The 23,935-nt window shown below is 33.9% G+C and overlaps 1 protein-coding gene across 8 annotated transcripts in view; it reads right to left on the bottom strand.

Annotated features, from left to right (window-relative positions):
* Positions 1–5,989: 5,989 nt before the first annotated feature.
* Positions 5,990–23,935, bottom strand: part of scn1laa (sodium channel, voltage-gated, type I-like, alpha) — a 60,247-nt gene continuing 42,301 nt past the window's right edge. For all 8 annotated transcript variants that reach the window (XM_067409855.1, XM_067409853.1, XM_067409854.1 and 5 more), the window contains 7 exons: positions 22,035–22,157; positions 14,963–15,238; positions 11,350–11,403; positions 11,077–11,214; positions 10,769–10,873; positions 10,282–10,552; positions 5,990–7,155 (listed from right to left, as the gene is read on the bottom strand). In XM_067409855.1, the coding sequence (XP_067265956.1) occupies positions 5,990–7,155; positions 10,282–10,552; positions 10,769–10,873; positions 11,077–11,214; positions 11,350–11,403; positions 14,963–15,238; positions 22,035–22,157 (2,133 nt within the window). The remainder of the gene's footprint in view (positions 7,156–10,281; positions 10,553–10,768; positions 10,874–11,076; positions 11,215–11,349; positions 11,404–14,962; positions 15,239–22,034; positions 22,158–23,935) is intronic.

Genomic DNA, 23,935 nt, shown 5'->3' with positions numbered 1-23,935 from the left:
CGCTGAGGGACTTTTATTGAATAACCAGAAAATGGCAAGATCTTTTTTTCTTATAGGCTGGGGATTGAGTCATCTTCAAATAAAAGCTCATCTGAAATCTCAGATTAATAATTAATCAAATATTAATAGATTGAGCCAGCAGCTTCTGAGTCATCTAAAGATCCTGACTGTCTTCATGGTCTTTCTGGATGTATTTTGTGGCCAAATGTGCTCCTTAATATTTGTGCTGGCTAATGAATCCTGGATTTAAATAATTTATTGAAGTATTTTTTTTTTTATATTATTGTGATCCTGGGAGTTTTCTTTCAATTAAAAAATATATTATTATTATTAATCTGACATGATCCAATCAAGAAATCAAAAATATAATAATAATAATAATTATTATATTATATATAATTATATTAATTATTATTATATTAATTTAATTCTATAATAATTATAGTATATATATTAATATATATATATTATTTATACATAAAATTTACTTATTTTAAAATAATAATTATTATTAATCTGACATGAATCCAATCAAGACAACAAAAATACATTTATATTATAAAAATATAATAATAATAATAATTATTATTATTATTGTCATTATATTTATGTATTTAAAAAAATGATTTAATAATGACAATAATAAAATAATAATAATAATTTTTGTTATTATTATTATTACATTTGCTATACTCACCCTGCAAATCAAACAGAAGCATTAGATGGTTATAAGTGTGGTCAGACACGTGCTGCTCACAGACAAAAGCTCTGAGGGCAAAAAAAGAAGCAATTTCACACTAAAGCTCATTAGCAGAGAAGCGGTGGTGTTTTGCAGAAGTGGATCACCTCTAATGTTGATTGTGGTCGAGTTGAAACGGTCAGACTGAAGTTACAGGAGCTCTAATGTGCTCCTAATTAGAGCGGACAGTCACTTGAGACCAGAGCTGTGTCCATAAAACATCTCAGAAACATTACTATGTGTTTACGAACAGACATCAGGGCGTACAGATGCTGTAAAATGTGAATACATTGAGAGGAATCATCACTTAGAGCAAACGGCCATCGTTGCCAAGTGGATTTGAAATGTTAATGTAAGAACTATAACTGTCCTGACTTGATTTGTTGTTCCACACATTTGAAAATGAATCAGGACTGTTTGAAAATAATTATAACTTTAGAGTAAAAATATTATTACAATTTAAAATAACTGTTTTCTATGTGAATATATTTTAAAATGTAATATATTCCTGTGATGAAAAGCCAATTTTTCAGCATCTTTTCTTCAGTGTCACATGATCCTTCGAGATTCAAAAATATGAATTATTCCAAACTTGTGTGTGTGGAATAATGTATGTTTAGCGGCACATAAATTATTACACACTTCAGTTTAAACACTCACATACTCAAGTTCAAAACTCTTTATATATTTTTATATAAAACATTGCTATTTAGGTTTATTTTTATTTCAGTTTAATTAGTTTTAGTTTTTATTTATTTCCAGTTAATAATTTAGTGCTTCAAATGTTCCCATGGCAATATTTCTATTTTTTTTAACTAATATATATATTTCAATTAATTTCAGTTTATTTCAATTAAATGTTAATAGTTTTAAGGCACATTTACATGACAATGATGTACTAAAAATTGAAACATTTTCCTTTGCATTTTTCACATACAGATGACAATGTCGTCAAAATGATGTCCATTCACACGGATCCGTGAAAACAATTAAAGCGCTGTATTCTGTTGCCAGGCCAGTAGATGGCGATGTCACTTTGTAAAGAAACACAATGTACCCATAGACTGAATGCGTTATATGCATGCGCATTACATTTTCACAAATTAGCATTTTTGTAGTTTAAACAGAAACAATAATGGTAAAGTTTTCAAAAACTCGCACCAGTTTTCAAAAGTTTGCCTTTTCAGGCCCTCAAAATGATGTTGTCGTATAAATGATTGGCCAAAACGCATAAAAAGTTTTCCGTTTTTAGTTGAAAATGGTGTCAATTAAACTAAAATGGAACTAAACATTTTTATGCGTATTGCGTGTTCAGTCTATAGGTGTGTGGTGTTTCTTTACAAAGTGACATCGCCAACTACTGGCCTGGCATGAATAATGCAACGTTTTAGTTGTTTCCACGGATTCGTGCGAACTTGGACAATATCATCTGTACGTGAAAAAGACAAGTGAAGAACTTTTTGCCGTGTAAATAAACATGCCCTCAATTAATGATAAAAACCCAGAAGCAAGGATCGCAAACCTCTAGTCTTCAGGAAACTTGGCAGCCAAACAAAAAGTGAATTCAAATCGTCACAGTTCACATCAAATGTCATAAAACAAAAATAGGAAAAACACAAAGAGTTGTAGCAAGTCTGAGGTACAGTATGTGATGAGTTTATTCTTTTAGCTTGAACTCTCGCATGCAGTTTGACTCACAGACTACAAGCATGATGCATATAAAAGCTATTGATTTATGTTTTATGCTATTTTGATATTTGTTTCATATAAATTCATAATATACCTAGAATTCATTTCTCTCAATACACGTCACATTCACATGGAGCAGTTACTGTGTTTATGTGGAACACACAAGTCTCGTACATGACACGAAATATAATGATAACATTCATAACTATAAAAATGTAAACAAATACACGCTATCCCGCCAGTCACCAAGATGCATGTCAAACATTGATAACAGAAATATAGAACTAGAATCAATTGCTCCATTGGTGAAATATGCAGTAAACAAAAGTGGTGCACATACATACACTATTTCTCATGTTATATATATATATATATATTTATATAAAGAAATGCATAATACAATTAAAAAGTCATATTTCAGCTTTAACATAATCAAAATGATTATATTTCCCCTATAACTTCAGCAATTTTTATTTTTAGCTTTTATGATGCATAACCTTTTACTTTACACCTTTCACATTCCCTATATAGATTATAATTAATAATTTATGCATTATAGAAATTATATAACACATTGCATATTCCTACAAAATATTTACACATACCAAGGACCATTTTTGAGAGAAATATTTTAAAAATGCAAAGACGAGAATGCAGAAAGATGAAGTTTTGGCTTAAGACGCTGTGTAGAACAAAACGGAGATCATATACAAAAATGAATTTGCAACCACTGATGGGTCCGCTGCGATGCAGAAGTGAAGAGGGTGGGCACAGATCTCTAACTGGTTCATTTAAGCTGTTTCAAGTGCAATATCAGTGAGACGGGTACAGGAAGGATGAAATAAGACAGGTTTCACAGTTCAGGATGTGATATAAGTCTTGAGGTTTTGTGGAAAGTGTTTGCTACAAGCTCTCGACCGAGGCAGACGTAGGGAAGGCACGTGTGCGAATGGCTTTCTAGCATCTTGAAGAGAGACCTGAGAGGCACTGAGCCATTCTGAAATACTGAGTGGGAAACTTGTATGTGTACAGGTGAGATTTCATGCAGCTATAATTACACGTGTATTGATGACAACAAGCTGTGGAAATACGTCAACTCTGTCTCAAGTAACACAGGACAACAAATCGCACACTAGCTTAAAAACAAAAACAGACACGAGGGAATCTGCTCGTAACAAACATAAGTAATTGAATAACTGACATTTAAAGAGGAAGTGTGTCATTTCTGCAGCAATAGAACCAAACATTCCCACTCATTTCAGTGGGAGCTTCAGTCACTGGAAGTATGTATGACATCTTGACAATAGCAACACAAGAACACACCCTGGCCTTCACTAGTGCTATATTAGATGAAGAAAGATGCTTTTTGCTCCTATAAGTGTGTAGTTACAGCATCTACCAGCAGGGAATAACTGCTGAAGTCAACTAGACAAACTTTGATCTATGGCCTGTTTTTTTGGAGCAGATGTGACTAAGTTTTTCTAGTTTACATTAGGGGTGTAATGATACAGAAAACTGCAGCAGGGGGAGAAAACTAAACAAAATTGCTTTTTTGCCTTGAGATTTTCTCATTTTATAATGGGGTTTTTCAGTTTATGAGTAAAATAAGGTCTGTGGTGAATGGGACTTTATTAAACTTGGACATTTTGTTCTACAGCGTAAACTGCACACACTCACACACCAAACGTTATTATCTACAGTAGTTTTATTTTTAAATAAACAAAATTCGTATTTTTGATATGGGTGTGTATAACAAAACGTCCAAGAAAGGTCAAGTTATGTTTGCCTTAGTTATACCCCTATTGGAAAATCTCGAGGAAACCACTGGCGAATTTTGTCTTGCAGGTTTTGATGTCAACCCTACAGCACTCAATTTAGGACTGCGTGATACATTAAATATTTGTTTTTATTTTGCTGACAATATAACATGAACTGATGCTGTAAATAATACAATAATTTCTATAATATTTGTAATGATATTTATGTAATGGTGAAAAAAAATAATATATTATGACAAATTACACCATTACATAAATAACATAATTAATTATCACAATATATACAGTTTAAAAATTATACATAAACACTTTCATTAAAAAGTATGGGGGCTGTAAGATTTGTTTTTGAAAGAAATATTTTTATGCTTACCAAGTCTGCATTTATTTGATATAACTACTGTAAAAATAATGAAATATTATTACAAATTAGAATAACTGCTTTCTATTATTTTGTTTTAAAACGTAATTTATTCCTGTGATCAAAGCTGAATTTTCAGCATCATTACTCCAGTTTTCAGTGTCACATGATCCTTCAGAAATCATTCTAATATGCTGATTTGATGCTCAAGAAACATTTCTTATTATCATCAATGTTGATATACACATTATGAAGAGTTTCAATGCAAAAACCTTTAAGTCCGTCTGACATGTTTTCTTTTAAATTATAAAAACTATATGTTTAGGTTCAGTAATTTCACTTTAATGGCAATTAAAACGTTATGAAGAGTTTCAATGCAAAAACCTTTAAGTCCGTCTGACATGTTTTCTTTTAAATTATAAAAACTATATGTTTAGGTTCAGTAATTTCACTTTAATGGCAATTAAAACGTTATTAGTCAGTTATTGAAATGCCTTGTTTTCAAAAATGTCACTTTAGTCAATTTATTGGTATTTAACAAATTTGACTGTCTTTTGCTGCAAGCCCAGCTGTTTATGTGCAAAAACCACTAAGTCCAGCTCTTTAGGCAACAAGACACAGTAAAATGTCAGTTTCTGTCAGTTTTACACCAGCAAAAGGAACACTGTTGTGTTTACTTGCTACTCAGGAAATCCTGTCATTGCCACTGTAATGATGGACAAAACATGAAAAAATTTTTGCAGCGCGGCAATTGAAAGCCGGCTCATAGGTACAACGCCAAAAATCATATGATTTGATTCGCATCTCCCGATTGGTTCTTCTGTGCACTTAGAGGCCTTTGCTGACAAGGGAATTGGTGTTTATTGGTTTTTACCAACGAACCAGTATTTCTGAATGGGCTGACGCTGGGATTTAGCAGACTTCGAATCGAAAGTTTTTGATGAACGTATACTATGTGCAGAGAGCATTCGCTCAATCTCATTTTTGACGGAGGTGGCGTTTAGCAGCTTTTGCATCTGAACACTTCATATACATCAGACTTTTTTTAGGTTTTGACATTAAGATTTGGTGCTGTGTGTGGGTCAGAAATAACACACCTCACCTTTAAATGAAAGACACTGGGCGAAACACAAAGCTGCTGAAGAACGAACAGTCAAACTAAACGTATTAGATCATGAAATAAAACAGACATTTCAACAACATTTGGTCCATCGCCATTTTACCCAGTGTGTGAAACGGTTAGGGGTAGCAGCTTCACTGCCTAACTAATGTTAATCACAGCTCCAGAATAGGCACAGTGTTCAAGTATGCTCAGGCAGTATGGCATAGACATCCACATCAAAGAGACAAGGTCACCTGACCCTGACAAATAACTTGAAATTGTAAACAATTGTTTGTGTCAAAGAAAATGAACGAGTATCTACTCTACTTTTTCACTCGGTTACCTTTGTCCTCCACTTCCTTTTCATGCTTGTCCTTTTGGTATTTGTTTTTAACATTCTGCGCCAGACTATCATACGATGGTGGAGAGGATGTGGCGGGCGTTGCATCAGAGTCTTCTGAAGCGGTGGTATTGTTGCACTTGTCATTGTCCACAGACTCTTTACTCGGCACCTTTCCGTTTTGCTGCTTAGTCTCTCTGTGGACATTACGAACTTTCTTCATACTATGTCGGACCATGTGGTTCCTGAAGGCTCTCTGAATGACTGCAGCAGACATTTCTTCATGCTTCCTGCGCAGAGTTGTGGTTATAGGCTCGTATGAGGACTTGGATGGGTTGGAGGCCATGAATCGTTCTTCCATTTGTCCATGGAGCATGTCCATCTCGCCTCCTTCCCCAAGAACGCGCTTGGTGAAAGCGAACAAGATATCCAGACAGTGGATGCGATCGCCGCTCACCATCGGCAAATCCATTGACATTAGCTGCAGTCGGTTGGGTTTGGGTATTCGCAAAGGAGGATCCAGCGAATTTGCGAAGTCCGACAACTTGCCGTACTCCATGAACTGCGTGGCTTTCGGGTCAAACTTCTCCCAAACCTCGTAAAACCTGTCAAAATCGTCTTCGCTCAAAGGTTCGGCGCTCTCCTCGGTGGCCACGCTGAAGTTCTCCAGGATGACGGCGATGTACATGTTCACCACGATCAGGAAGCATATGATGATGTAGCTGACGAAGAAAAAAATGCCGATGGGCGGGTTCCCGCAGTCTTTTTTCTCCGGATTGCAGTCTGGTGGTTTGCTATTTAGCATGGGTGCCAGAAGGCCGTCCCAACCTCCCGAGGTGGTGATCTGAAACAAACACAACATGCTGTTGCCAAACGTCTCAAAGTTGAACATGTCGTCGATGCCGCCTGATTTTTTGACATAGGCAAAATTGGACATGCCGAAGATGGCATAGATGAACATGACAAGGAAGAGCAGAAGTCCGATGTTGAAAAGAGCAGGAAGTGACATCATTAATGCAAACAGAAGGGTCCGTATTCCCTTGGCACCTCGGATTAGACGTAGTACGCGGCCAATCCGGGCGAGGCGAATGACACGAAACAAGGTCGGTGAGAAAAAGTACTTCTTAATGACTTCTGCCAGGAACATGCCTGCAACCACAAACAAACTCTATTTAACATTATTGTCATAATGAAAAAATGGTTAAAAATAACTTCAAAGTTATGTAAAGTTATTATTTTTATGAAATCTCTTTATGAAAATAGAATTGAAGTTGGCATTGTTTTAATCTAGAAATGCCAAAAGCCACATGCCTGGCCATGTTATAGCTCAAATCTGAAGATAAGTCTAAAACAGTTCTTTCTGGTTCTCGAATCTGATTGGCTGATAGCCGTGTGATATTTTAGTGATAACAGCACTCCTACCTTTTCACCGTCTGTATCTCTCCACTTAAAGGGACTGTCATGGCGGCTGAGCAAATCCAACGTAATTTTTGCGAATACTACACTTGTTGTACCACAAACAAGTTTTCATTTTAAAGAAATGTTCCAACTTTTCTGGAATTTGGGTTGTAAAAACTGCTATAATGTGAACCTTTTAAACATATACACCTAAAGAATCCTGCAGTCACTACTATTTTCCTTTGCCTTAGATTGCACAAAATAGTGATTAGTGATATAAATGCAAATTTTACTGTTTTGAGTTTTTTTGTCAGGTTTTATGCATATGATTGTACAGAAGAGGATTAGGGCCAAGCAATAATAAAAAAAATCTCGAGATTAAAGTTGTTAAATTTTGAGAAAAAACTTGTTAAAAAGTCAAGATAAAATGTTGAGAATAAAGTCATTAAATTACGAGAAAAAAGTCATTAAATTATGAGAAAAAAGTCATTACATTACGAGAACAAACTCGTTAAATTATGAGAAAAATGTTAAATTTCGAGAAAAAAGTCGAGATAAAATGTTGAGAATAAACTCATAATTTAATGACTTTATTCTCAACATTTTATCTAGACTTTTTTCTTGTAATTTAACGAGTTTATTCTTAACATTTTATCTCGACTTTTTTCTCAAAATTTAACAACATTTTTCTAATAATTTAATGAGTTTATTCTCAACATTTTATCTCGACTTTTTTCTCGAAATTTAACAATATTTTTCTCATAATTTAACGAGTTTGTTCTCGTAATTTAATGACTTTATTCTCAACATTTTATCTTGACTTTTTAACAAGTTTTTTTCTCAAAATTTAACAACTTTAATCTTGAGATGTTTTTATTATTTTTATTATTGCTTGGCTCTAATCCTCTTCCGTACAATCATGTGCATAAAACCTGACAAAAAAACCATTTTTCTCATAATTTAACGAATTTGTTCTCGTAATTTAACAACTTTTTTCTCGTAATTTAATGAGTTTATTCTCAACATTTTATCTCGACTTTTCTCTCGAAATTTAATGAGTTTTTTTCTCGTAATTTAACAAGTTTATTCTTAACATTTTATCTCGACATTGTTCTCAAAATTTAACGACATTTTTCTCATAATTTAACGAATTTGTTCTCGTAATTTAACAACTTTTTTCTCGTAATTTAATGAGTTTATTCTCAACATTTTATCTCGACTTTTCTCTCGAAATTTAATGAGTTTTTTTCTCGTAATTTAACAAGTTTATTCTTAACATTTTATCTCGACATTGTTCTCAAAATTTAACGACATTTTTCTCATAATTTAACGACTTTGTTCTCGTAATTTAATGAGTTTATTCAACATTTTATCTCAACTTTTTTCTCAAAATTTAACAAGTTTTTTTCTCGTAATTTAACGAGTTTATTCTTAACATTTTATCTCGACTTTTTTCTCAAAATGTAAAATTTTTCTGATAATTTAACGAAACTGTTCTTGTAATTTAACGACTTTTTTCTTGTAATTTAACGACTTTATTCTCAACATTTTATCTCTACTTTTTTCTTGAAATTTAATGACATTTTTTCACATAATTTAATGAATTTCTTCTCGTAATTTAACGACTTTTTCTCGTAATTTAATGAGTTTATTCTCAACATTTTATCTCGACTTTTTTCTCGAAATTTAACGAGTTTTTTTCTTGTAATTTAACAAGTTTATTTTCAACATTTTATCTCGACTTTTTTCTCGAAATTTAACAATTTTCTCATAAATTAACGACTTTATTCTCAACATTTTATCAACTTTTTTCTCGTAATTTAACGACTTTTTTCTCGTAATTTAATGACTTTATTCTCAACATTTTATCTCGACTTTTTTCTCTAAATTTAATGAGTTTTTTCTCGTAATTTAACGAGTTTATTCCCAACATTTTATCTCGACTTTTTTCTTGAAATTTATTGACATTTTTCTCATAATTTAATGAATTTGTTCTCATATTTTAACGGCTTTTTCTCGTAATTTAATGAGTTTATTCTCAACATTTTATCTCGACTTTTTTCTCTAAATTTAACGAGTTTTTTTCTCGAAATTTAACAAGTTTATTCTTAACATTTTATCTTGACTTCTTTCTTGAAATTTAAAGCGTTTTTTTCTCGTAATTTAATGAGTTTATTCTCAACATTTTATCTCGACCTTTTTCTCGAAATTTAACGAGTTTATTCTCAACATTTTATTTAAACTTTTTTCTCAAAATTTAACAAGTTTTTTCTTGAAATTTAACAACTTTAATCTTGAGATGGTTTTATTTTTTTATTATTGCTTGGCCCTAATCCTCTTCCGTATGATTGTGTTCTTTGACAGTTTTTTATAAAAATTAGATCCTCTTTCTGAAAAAAAGAAATATTGCAATATAATCGCCTCTCTTACAGTATCACAATATTTCACAAAATACCGTATCGTAACCCCTGTATCGTGATACGTATCGTATCGCCAAATTCTTGGCAATACACAGCCCTAGTGATCTCTGGATGCTTTGTGTAAGGGATTTCCTGGAATGTCACATGATATGCCTGTTCATCACAATTAACATTTGTGGAGTAATGCTGCTCCTCATATAGAAACTTGACGTAAAGAATGATCCAGTGCTACCATCAAGCACGTCCCATGCTTTATTTTCTCACTCATTTATCACACTAATGTGTCAATAACTTATAAGTAGCACTTCACTTTTTTTTTATTTTATGCAGGATTGCAAAAAAAAAAAAAAAAAGACACTTTCTTGATTTTGCAATGTGTTTGGGAGGGAAAAAATGGAGGGACTGATAAAATAAATTAGTAAAGGGTCAAGTCCTTTTGTCATACTGCAGATCTTACCAACTATAGACAGGATGATGACGACAAAGTCAAATACGTTCCAGCCAACTATGAAGAAGTAGTGTCGTAGTGAGATCATCTTTAGCACACATTCACCAGTGAAGAGCACAATGAAGACAAGATTGATCCAGTACAGCACGTTGCCCATTTCTGTGGTCTGATCTTCCGTCTCCACCATCATAATAACCATGTTGAGCGCAATAAGGACCATAATGAAAATGTCAAAGGCCTGATTGGCTACAAGGTCAAAGATGAATCCTTGAAATTTGTTCTGGAATGAATGAGAAGATGTACAGTAAGAGATGCTTGTTTTTCAAAAGACATTTACAACAAACAAGAAAATATTGTTTAAAGGCATTGTCTCGTCATCATTTTCTAAAAAGCAGCTTTTGCATATATGCTGTAAGAGATAATAATACAGTTCTAGAGGGACATACTGACAAGAATGTGATTTTTGGAGGACCTATTCTTTTACAGGAATGCTTACTTTTGGCCTTGGAATGGGTTTTTGAGGTTTCTTTGAGCCGAGCTTCTTCATTGCGTTGTAATATTTCTTCTGCTCTTCTGTCATGAAAATATCCTGACCCCCAAAGTAAAGACAGAAAACAGAAAGATCATTTTGTGACAGAAACCAAGAAGACCTTGATTTTATGATCAAAAATATGTACTATGAACATAAAGAAAAAGTCGTCTGTGTTGAGCATCCAGTAGACAACAAACTAGCATTAGAAGAAACCTCTGATGTCTGAAATCAAGATCAGAAGCAGCTTAATCATCAAGCCTAAAGATACTTATCTTTTTCTTCTGCTGGTTGAAGTTGTCAATGATGACGCCAATGAAGAGATTTAATGTGAAAAAAGCTCCAAAGATGATGAAGATGACAAAATAGAGGTACATATACAGATTCACCTCATACTCTGGCTGCTCCTCTACCTGCAGAGATGGACAACATGTAACAGTATGATTAAAAGCATTATGTATAATAGTTTTATAATTAAGGTAATCTATAATAATAAAATAAAATTAATTATATATTATTGAAGCAATTAATGACAAGGAATGACTTACACCGCGAGAGTCTACCGCTGCATACATAATGGGCATCCACCCTTTAAAGGTGGCCTTGACAAAACGAACAAGAAAAATAACGAACAGTTTATTTCTTAATTTTTAGGACTGTTTATTTTTTTGCATTATAATATAATTTTCCACAACAAATCATTTATTTACGGATGCTTGTTCCCACTACTAAATGAAAAAATAAAAAAGGTAATTGCAACTTCTTATCTCACAATTCTGACTTTTTTTCCCCCTCAGAATTGCAAGATATAAACTCACAATTATGAGTTATAACGTGAGAATTGCGAGATATAAAGTCAGAGTTGCATGATATAAACTTGCAATTGTGTCTAAGTTTAACTAACCTTTTTTTTCAGAATTGCGAGTTTATATCATGCAATTCTGACTTGAAAACACTGCTTCATGAAGCATCGGAGCATAAATGAATCAGTGTGTCGAATCATGATTCGGATCGCGTGTCAAACTGCCAACGGCTGAAATCACGTGACTTTGGCGCTCCGAACAGCAGATTCGACACACTGATTCATCTGTGCTCTGATGCTTCCTGAATCAGTGTTTTGAAATCATAAATAAATAAATAAGTCGTTATTTTGGGGTTTTTTGGCGCTCCAAAAATATTCTCGTCGCTTTATAATATTAATATTGAACCACTGTACTCACATGAACTGATTTAAATATGTTTTTAGTACATTAATGGATCTTGAGAGAGGAAATGTCCATTGCTCCCTATGGAGGCTTCACGGAGCCATCGGATTTCAACTAAAATTCTGACTTTATATCACGCAATTCTAACTTTATATCACGCAATTCTGACTTTATATCACACAATTCTGACTTTATATCACACAATTCTGACTTTATATCACGCAATTCTGACTTTATATCACGCAATTCTAACTTTATATCACGCAATTCTGACTTTATATCACACAATTCTGACTTTATATCACACAATTCTGACTTTATATCACGCAATTCTAACTTTATATCACGCAATTCTGACTTTATATCACACAATTCTGACTTTATATCACGCAATTCTAACTTTATATCACGCAATTCTAACTTTATATCACGCAATTCTGACTTTATATCACACAATTCTGACTTTATATCACACAATTCTGACTTTATATCACGCAATTCTGACTTTATATCACGCAATTCTGACTTTATATCACACAATTCTGACTTTATATCACACAATTCTGACTTTATATCACACAATTCTGACTTTATATCACGCAATTCTAACTTTATATCACGCAATTCTGACTTTATATCACACAATTCTGACTTTATATCACGCAATTCTAACTTTATATCACGCAATTCTAACTTTATATCACACAATTCTGACTTTATATCACACAATTCTGACTTTATATCACACAATTCTGACTTTATATCACACAATTCTGACTTTATATCACACAATTCTGACTTTATATCACACAATTCTGACTTTATATCACTCAATTCTGACTTTATATCTCACAATTCTGACTTTATATCACACAATTCTGACTTTATATCACACAATTCTGACTTTATATCACACAATTCTGACTTTATATCACGCAATTCTGACTTTATATCTCACAATTCTGACTTTATATCACGCAATTCTGACTTTATATCTCACAATTCTGACTTTATATCACACAATTCTGACTTTATATCACTCAATTCTGACTTTATATCACGCAATTCTGACTTTATATCACACAATTCTAACTTTATATCACACAATTCTGACTTTATATCACACAATTCTGACTTTATATCACACAATTCTGACTTTATATCACACAATTCTGACTTTATATCACACAATTCTGACTTTATATCACGCAATTCTGACTTTATATCATGCAATTCTGAGTTTATAACTCACAGTTCTGACTTTATATCTCGCAATTCTGACTTTATATCTCGCAATTCTGACTTTATATCACGCAATTCTGACTTTATATCTCGCAATTCTGACTTTATATCACGCAATTCTGACTTTATATCTCGCAATTCTGACTTTATATCTCGCAATTCTGACTTTATATCACACAATTCTAACTTTATATCACACAATTCTGACTTTATATCACACAATTCTGACTTTATATCACACAATTCTGACTTTATATCACACAATTCTAACTTTATATCACACAATTCTGACTTTATATCACACAATTCTGACTTTATATCACGCAATTCTGACTTTTTATCACGCAAGTCTGACTTTATATCACGCAATTCTGACTTTATATCACGCAATTCTGAGTTTATAACTCACAGTTCTGACTTTATATCTCGCAATTCTGACTTTATATCACGCAATTCTGACTTTATATCTCGCAATTCTGACTTTATATCTGGCAATTCTGACTTTATATCACGCAATTCTGACTTTATATCACACAATTCTGACTTTATATCTCGCAATTCTGACTTTATATCTGGCAATTCTGACTTTATATCTGGCAATTCTGACTTTATATCACACAATTCTGACTTTATATCACACAATTCTGACTTTATAACTCACAATTCTGACTTTATATCACACAATTCTGACTTTATATCACACAATTCTGACTTTTTATCACGCAATTCTGACTTTATATCACGCAATTCTGACTTTATATCACGCAATTCTGAGTTTATAACTCACAGTTCTGACTTTATATCTCGCAATTCTGACTTTATATCTCGCAATTCTGACTTTATATCACGCAATTCTGACTTTATATCTCGCAATTCTGACTTTATATCACGCAATTCTGACTTTATATCTCGCAATTCTGACTTTATATCTCGCAATTCTGACTTTATATCTGGCAATTCTGACTTTATATCACGCAATTCTGACTTTATATCACACAATTCTGACTTTATATCTCGCAATTCTGACTTTATATCTGGCAATTCTGACTTTATATCTGGCAATTCTGACTTTATATCTGGCAATTCTGACTTTATATCTCGCAATTCTGACTTTATAACTCGCAATTCTAACTTTATATCTCGCAATTCTGACTTTATATCTGGCAATTCTGACTTTATATCTGGCAATTCTGACTTTATATCTGGCAATTCTGACTTTATATCTCGCAGTTCTGACTTTATAACTCGCAATTCTGACTATATCTCGCAATTCTGACTTTATATCACGCAATTCTGACTTTATATCTCGCAATTCTGACTTTATATCACGCAATTCTGACTTTATATCACGCATTTCTGACTTTATAACTCGCAATTCTGACTTTATATCTCGCAATTCTGACTTTATAACTCATAATTGCCAGTTTAAATCTCACAATTCTGAAAAGTCGCTATTACCTTTTTTATTTAGTGGTGGAAACAAACTTCCATATTTATTTTACTGAAAAATAATGTACTTAATAATTATATATTTAAATAAATCAAGTACATTGTAAATAAATTCCCCAACCATAACTGATTTTCCATTGATGTTAAATATTTATTCTTATGATGGAACACATAATTCTACATTTTCTATGTTCTAGATTAAAAAAATAAATAAATAAAATCTCCCTCATATTTATTGACCACTAGCTATTGAGGGCATCTTTACCACTTGTAGCAGGGCCAGGTATCCATTCCCCACATTGTCAAAGTTGATCTTCAGAGTTCTCCAGTAGGTTACATTCTCTACCCAACTGTAACATTCTGTCTTGTTAAAGACATCTGCGACAGACATGCGCTGGTCCGTGGTAATGTTTACACATTCATTAAACTTTCCAGCAAAGAAGTTGACGCCCACAATGCTAAAAATGAGCCAGAAGATGAGACAGACCAGCAGAACGTTCATGATGGAGGGAATGGCACCAAGAAGAGCGTTCACAACCACCTGTGTCCACAGAAACATCGAACTTACAAAGTATTATGAATATGATGCAATAATCATGGAAGCACTTTGTTTGACAGCTAGATTTGTATTTTACATCCAATGTTTTGAATCTACTTGAATATAAATGATGCTGGTTGAAATGATTATTCCTCAGACTGAAATAAAAGCAGCAAACTTTTAATCCATTTCAGAGCACATTTATATATATTGAGATATAATCAAAAGGCTGAAAAATCGATTATGTGACTTTTTACCCCTATTACAATCCTGGTACACCTGTAAAACAAAGTGCATCCTGTTTTAATTCTGTTGACTTGGTTTCGGTAAAGAAAGGAAAACACACAAGTGTAGTAAAAAACTGCTGAAGCATAATGGTTAGCAGTAACCGCAGCAGGAGAACACATCGTTACCGGCAATGACAAAAAACAAATGAGTGGAAAAGCTGGGAAAGAAGAAAGAGGAATGGAGAGGGAAAGTTATCAGTGCACGCTGATCTGTGCACTCACTGGTTTTATCTGTTTTGCATTTCGGAGGGTTGTGCAAAGTGCAGAATTGAACACGTCGGCTCCGTTTGAATCTGTCAGAAAAATCAAATTCCAAAACTGCCATTTAAAGAAATAAAATTAGATTGTAATTTATATGGATGTGTGTGTAAATTTCACCTATCTTTATAAGAGATGATATGTTATCGTGTGTGTGTGTATATATATATATATACATACACACACACACACTTTTATAAAAATATTTAATTCAATTATAATTAATTAATTAATTCAAATTCTGCATCCAACATTGATTCAATTTCAGGAATCAAACTGCAATTTAAATGCTTTTCAATTCAATTCTGAATTACGCACAACCCTGACAGTTTGGCATGAAAAAGCATGACCTTTAGAAAGTACCGTGAAGCCACAGTATTTGTTTACTGTAAACGAACAAACACAAAAAGAAATTAAAGCACATGTTAAAGGCACTCAGCAGCAATGACACAACCGGATGCATGGTGTATTTCTAGACACTGTCGATACAAACAGAGCAATGAGTGGATAGGAGAGATCAGTGATTGCCACGTGAGGGGAAGTCATCGCAACATCACATTTATGTGGAAAACGTATGCAAGCATTTGGTCAATAACAGCACTATTGACCTCCTGAGCTTATTACATAAAGCTGCAAGTCAATGCTCCCTACCATTGCTTGCAATTCACAGCTTGTAATTGTTTAGTAAAACACCACAAATGGTGACCGGACACAAGATTATATCACAGTACCGACCTCATCTCACACATTACAGCAGATTTTACATTGTATCCATAGTGGTGAGCTAATACAAATGTAAAAGAAATGTAATAATATTATGAACTGCATAGGAACATTAGAGTGTTTGGTTTCTAAATATCTAAATGTTAAATTTCAATGGTTTCAAGCTCCTGACAGCCTCATAAAACACACTGTGTTCAGCTTTTTAAGGAATGAGGTCAATGTTTTCCACTTTCTAAGCACATTTTTACTGAACAATAACACAAAAATCTCCACTTAGTTCCTCTGGGATGCAAGCTTAGCATAAAATCACTGTTTGACATTCATCTCAGTGACAAATTCACCTGAACCCACACAAATCCACCTTTTTATCTGCATTGTCTAAAATCAGGAGCTTAAACTGATGGTAAGCAGTCTTGTGCTGATTGATCAGGATTACTGGGGACTCATGCTGTGACACATGTTTAGCTGGAACAGTCAGAGGACAAGACAGAGGAAAAAGCCACAGTGATGATTTACTGTACAGCAGGCACACATTTCTCTCTACGCTCTTAAAGTCAACATGAAATCAAATTTAATTCCATTTTCTTTCTTAATGCATGTTTAGGGTCTTATTGGGAATGATTATGTGCACTTTATACTAAGGCAGGATTTCAGCAGGTTTGGGTTTTCTCTGATGCTGGTTAATTGTCGTATGACCATTTCTGTAGCTTGAATGCCTGAAAAAAAGTATGCCTTGAAATGCAATGGAAGTCGCTTTCGATAAAAGCATCTGCCAAATGCTTACATGTAATGTAATGCATGAAACTCAGGAAAACAAATACATTTTTAGTGTTTTATTTTGATTGTTTCAATTTAAAATAATTCATTTATTTTAATATTGGGTCATTCCGTGTCAACTCAACCAGAGGTCCTCGGCTAAAATTTTTGATTTTGTTAATATTTTTTCTGTAGAAAGACAAACATAAATGGTAATGAAAGCCAAATTATTACATGTCACAGATGTATATTAACTGAGTAATCCACTATTTTGTAGAGGGGGTGACAATATGACAATCTTCACATGAGATTGGGAGCCAAATTAGAGGGGTGTAAAATGACTTTAGGAAGATGGCAGCATCATTATTTTATCTTTACACAGAGATTGTTTGGTCTATTAATAAAATATGCAATCTTTGTTACATGCCAACAGTGACCGTTCAAATGGCAAAAAGCATTTCTTGTGTTTTTTGCCTCAAGTTTGCCTGCCTGTAACTCAAGAAGTACTGATTATATCTTAATATCCTTTTAGATGCTGGTTCTAAACAAACTTTCCTTTAGGTATCTTCATTTTATAGGCTCTCGATGGTTCAATCCCAGAGATATGGAGATCTCAATGTGGCTCCATGAGTAAACTGGTCAATTGTACACATTTGCAGTGGTCAAAAATCAAATGTGGCTCATTTTGCACACAGCTGATACTTTCTTTCTTTTAAAGAGGAATATTTGAAGAACAAATTATGTTGAAACTAAAAATATATATCATGGTTTTCTATCAACTCAAATGCATAAAACATACCTGTCTGAGTGCCATAAATATTCCTTTTCCAAAGTGTGCATGCCTGTACCTCTTCAAGATATCTTAATGTCCTTCTTGATTTTCATTCTTAAAGGGTTAGTTCACCCAAAAATTAAAATAACAACATTTATTACTCACCCTCATACTGTTCTACACCTGTAAGACCTTCGTTCATCATTGTAATGCAAATTAAGATTTCAAAACACTGCTTCATGAAGCTTCAGAGCGTTATGAATCAGCGGTTCGGAGCAACAAAGTCATGTGATTTCAGCAGTCTGGCGATTTGACATGCGATTCGAAACGCTGGTTCATTATTCTCCGAAGCTTCATGAAGCAGTGTTTTGAAATCGACCATCACTAAGTAAAGCCGGGGACAAACCTAACGATTGTAAGGCCGATTATGAATGTAATTTGATACTTACGACTGATCATGTCCAATCGGCTCGAGTCAGAGCCAGTTGCGTTCAGTCAGTGTTTACAGTTGGTGCTTAAAATCGTGCAGTGTGCTGTGTCTAACGATTCTAGTCTTAGAATTTTAGAAACAGTCATTGCCAATCCTCCTCACAAAGATTCTTCTCAAATTTGATAATTCCCACTTCTGAAGTAGTGATTATGAGCAAATTGCATTCGTTTCGTTTTTTTTTTTTTTTTTTTCAAGGAAAGTCATCTTTACAATAGCACTGAGAGCACGTGAAGGCAGCATAATATTTGCGACCGATGACGTCTCTGTTTCCTTGGAGACTGTGTCAGGCGATTGTAAACAAGCGGTGAAATGGCGTCAAAAACGTTTGAAACATAAAAACACATTGGACAACTGGTATGGAAGAAAAACTGGTTGAACTCTGGCAAGAGTACGAATACAACATATCTTCGAAGGAATACCATAATAGAAGTGATAAGGAAAGAAGCTGGGCTGCTATTGCGGAAGCTTTGAACGTGTCAGGTAATGTACAGGGCCGGATTATCCATAGACGGCATTGGGCGAGTGTCCTGGAGCACCAGCCAATATTATTTATCTGATACGGATACAAAATTAACAGTTGATACAATATATACAGAGAGAATATAAAGAGCCCTGCCCCTTTGATCGCAAAAGTGAAAGTGCCCTTTGAGGTTGCATTGTGGTAGTATAAAGTTAACATTACTTCTGTGGTAATTTAATGGTCTGTACAGTGCCGTTTCAAGTCGAACAAGCTTCATTGAGGATCGTTGCTTAACAACGGCCGACACCACCGGAGTGCAAGCCCTAAAAATAGATTTAAGCATATGAATTACAAATACTCTACCTATTATTGAGATTTTGTTTACTCACTTCAAATTCTCTGTAGAGAACAAATCCATGTTGCCTCTCCAGCCAGGACCTCACACATATCCTGCGCGTTTTTCCTATTTTTTAGTTATTTTCCGCACAAATATAGCTGCAGATGAAGAGCGCCAGCTGTTTGTTTACATCCATTTTCAAGATCCCGCGCACAGTGTGTTGCTTAGCAGCGGTCTCAATCGTAAACTTTTGTGTTCTTCTCCGACTGTCAACGATTAAAATCAGCTCCAGTCGAAGGAAACAATCGGTATGTGTGTTCAGTTCAGTCTTAGAATGTTTCAGCTAATCATTAGGTGTGTCCCCGGCTTAAGTTGTTAGTTTGTTTTTTTGGCGCACCAAAAATATTCTCGTCGCTTTATAATAATAATATTGAACCACTGTACTCACATGAACTGATTTAAATATGTTTTTACTACATTAATGGATCTTGAGAGAGGAAATGTCATTGCTGGCAATGGAGGCCTCACTGAGCCATCGGATTTCATAAAAAATGTCTTAATTTGTGTTCCGTAGATTAACGAAGGACTTACAGGTGTGGAACGACATGAGGGTGAGTAATAAATGACAGAATTTTCATTTTTGGGTGAACTAACCCTTTAATAAACTTTCCTTTTGTAATCTTCATTTTCAAGGCCCTATATAGTTCAGTCCCATAGATATGGGGATCTCAATGTGGCTCCATGTTCAATTTGTTGAATTTTACTGATTTTCAGTGATCGAAAACCAAATGTGGTTCACTTTGCACACATCTGAAACTTATTGAATTTAAAGAGGAATGTCTGAAGAACAAAAAAAAACAAACAGCTGAATACACGCCTCTCTGAGAGACAAAACCACTTCTTGAGTAAATATTTCTTGAGTTACAGGCATGCAAATTTGAGGCAAAAAAACAACACAAGTGCTTTTTGCCATTTTTAAACTGTCAACGTTGGCATATAATGCAACAAAGACTGCGAAAGTCAACAGATTTTACCAACAGACCAACCAATCTCTGTGTAAAAATAAAATAATGATGCTGTCATTTTTTTTGTAAAGTCATTTTTACACCCCTCTAATTTGGCTCCAATTCTCAGGTAAAAATTGTCATTCTGACCCCCTCTACAAAATGTGGATTACTCCGTAAATATCGGCTTTCATCACTATTTATGTTTGTCTTTCTACAGAAAAAAAAAAAAATATATTTTATATATATATGTTCATTTGAATTTGACCCCATTACATTTTAATGATTTAAATAATTATATATATATATATATATATATATATATATATATATATATATATATATATATATATATGGTTTTCAGTTTCATGTTGACTTTAATAAGCTGATCTGCTCAGAGGACTTCATTCAGATGTATCACCCGTTATCAATGCAAAACTACTGAAAACGGCTTTTCACACTGCAATAAACCTAAGGTTAACATTGTTTTAAGTCTGTGACAAGCCCATTGTAACCCTGCTTTTATCAAAGTTTTATAGTTATAGTTTTAAAGGATGTTGTCAACCTAAACTACAGTGCAACAGACAACCAATCATGAGCTCGGCTCATTAAATATTCATGCAGAAATTTCTGTTTTGTCTATTTAAATTGCTATCTTTCTATTTTGGCAGAAAAGTCAGACATTTTCAAGTGCTGTCTATGTTATTTCAATTTTCTTTCTTTTTTTCATTCATTAGAGCGGATCTTTGTGGTGACAAAAACATTATTAAACAAGGCTGCATAGTAAAAATAAAAATCAGTTAACTCTGATTTTACAAATGTTCATTGTAAAAAAACCTGACTAGCACTTGCACCTGGTTAGATGCAAACTATGGAACAGGATAAACCAGAATGACACTGGATTAACAATTTTCAGTGTGAAAAGCCCAAAAAAAGACCAAAGTTTGCAATGATTTCAGATCCGCTTCTCGTCAAATCAGCCTTTCTTTGGCCATGGTATACAGTTGTCAGTCCCATATTTTAGTCCTTAATACAGTTACGTTCACACACAATTCAGTTATTTATGGGAGTGACAACCACATTCTACAACCAAACTCACACCTGTTCATTTTAAGGACTCACAACCGCATTATGGACTGGACAACTAGTTGTTCGTCATGTATTGGAGTGCGAGAGAGCCGCTCTGTGCTGCACAAATGTGTGACGATCGTGTGTTGTGGGTTTTCATGCATGGTTTCGCTTCTGATAACTTACAGCGATGGAGAAATTAGCTGTGTCATCTAAAGGTTTTAGATCCAGTCACTGTCCTCCACCAGAGCTTGTCCTGTCAGTTTTGTGTTTCACACGCGACTCAAAAAGCTGCTGTCGGTTAATGAAGATTTGATGGATGAACTCGCAGCTCAATTGGACTCTTGTTGTATCAAAGCAAAAGTGATAAAGATTTCAGTTTTATGGACGTTGCCATCTTTGATATTAATTTGGTCACTGTCGGTTAGTGATAAAAGAACACGTGCTTGAATCCCGTTGCACTTTCATACAGACAGTATTCGAGACGCTACTGTAAGTTTCTATCTGAACGGGATTCGGGATTCACACCTGAAAGCAAATGCGGTTGTCAATCCCTAAAACTGACAGTGTGAACGCAGCGTTCGATTGAATAAAGTCCTCAAAATGATCAGTTTTACAATAGAGGCCACATTAAAAGACTTTACCCTCATTCCCTCGAAGCGTGAGAGAGCTCGGAGAGGTCGGAAGGCTCTCAGCGTTCGTAGGGTTTTGATGGCGCCCAGCTCTGAATAGTTCAGGGCGTTGGCCACCAGGCTGATCAGAGAGACCTACACACATAAACAGAGGTAATTAGGAGAAAAGCAGGCATGATTCCCTTCCTTTCAGCTCCAATTTCTAACTTCCTGTGGTTTCTCATGGGAAATATGGCCTTTCAAATGTATAAATGACCAGTTTGCTCAACCAACTGTTATCAAACGGAATGAACTCTAACAAGCACCCACATGCACACACAAAGGAGATCAACACAAAAGAGATCATTTCAATTCTCTCATTCTCAGCTCATACACAGTTCACTGATGCTCTCTTGCTAATGGTGCTTTTATAACCACTGTGGGGGGATTTACTAAGAATGATTTGACTTTGATTTGCACCCGCTGTCTACGTTGTTTTGGCACCCAATTCACAAAAGGACTCATGCAAATCAGGTAATGCCACATACTCTGAGACAAAATCTGATCTAAATGTGACCTGCATGGCACAGATAGTAATAGAGCAACACAAATTCTGTGACTAAGATGACATTTACATTTATATTTATTAATCTGGCAGACGCTTTTATCCAAAGCGACTTACAAGTGAGAAATACAACAAGCGAGTGGTCATGACGAGAAGAAGAAGTGCTCACAATACAAGTTTTAGGCAGTGCTCAGAGTATCATAAGCTACAATAGAAAGGGATTATAGGAAGTGAAAGGATAGGTATAAGAAGTTTTTTTTTTTTTTAAAGATGACCTATTTTACACCAAAATTAGCATGTTTGCATTGAAAATGACTTAATGCATAATGACTTAATTGAAATACTCATTGTACTAAATACTAGTACAGTGCTTTTAACACCTGATTAAAGTGGATTGAGGGTGGTTTTTGTGTTAAAACAAAACAAACAGAAGTGGCACAAATGTTTAGTGAATCCCCCAGTCTCTTTTTTTTTTTTTTTTTTTGTTATATTGACAAGGATTTTGAGAAATAAAAAGGTGTAACATAACATAAGAATAGTTAAAAATGAATATTATATCATGATATATCCATCCTCATGTCTTACTTTAAACCTGTATGAGTACTGTGTTTTTTGTATGAGTACTGTGTGCTTTTTCCAGTGTTTATTTATTACAAAATATACAGTGTTGAAGTACTTTTAAAATCTTATTTTATTTCAGCTGGTTGTCATAACACAATTTAGTTTAAACTGATGTACTAAAAAAAGCTGGAAAAAAAAAAAATAGATAATAAAAATGACAAAAACACAACAAAATTACTAAAACTTTAAATTAAAGTGAACACATAAAAAATAATTCAAAATATTAATTCAGCTGATCATAGCTGTACAGGGTGGTTTTTATATCTCATCTCCATAAATATATTTAGTAGTAAAGCTAATGCAATAGGCAACTTTTATTATAATTAATAATTAATCATTATTTTTTGAAAGAAATGCAAATAAAAACTTTACTCTCTCCATTTCATCAGCTTGTTTCAGAGTAACTGGTATCAGTTATAAACAAACACATTACTCAAATTAATATTAACACACATTAACTAAATTCTGAAGATTAAATTAATGTTTCTTAACTTTCCGAATGTTATTAATTCATATAATTACTATTAATATTGAACTGGTATCAAACTGGTTTCTTAGCATTTTCTTTACACAAAGCCCAAATGCAGTGCATTTCCCTGCCCTCTTTTGATTGACAGCATATATCGGCCCTGACTATCAGCTGTTTTTAAACTTCTTTATGAAAATGTGAATGTGAAAATTTCAGCTGATACTGATTATTGGCAGATATATCAGTGCATCTCTAGTCAAAATGTCAATTATTTTTTCT

This window comes from Chanodichthys erythropterus, chromosome 14 (genome assembly GCF_024489055.1).
Source record: "Chanodichthys erythropterus isolate Z2021 chromosome 14, ASM2448905v1, whole genome shotgun sequence".
NCBI lineage: Eukaryota > Metazoa > Chordata > Actinopteri > Cypriniformes > Xenocyprididae > Chanodichthys > Chanodichthys erythropterus.
Note: the sequence above shows the minus strand (reverse complement) of the source record. Positions and strands in the feature narration are given on the sequence as shown.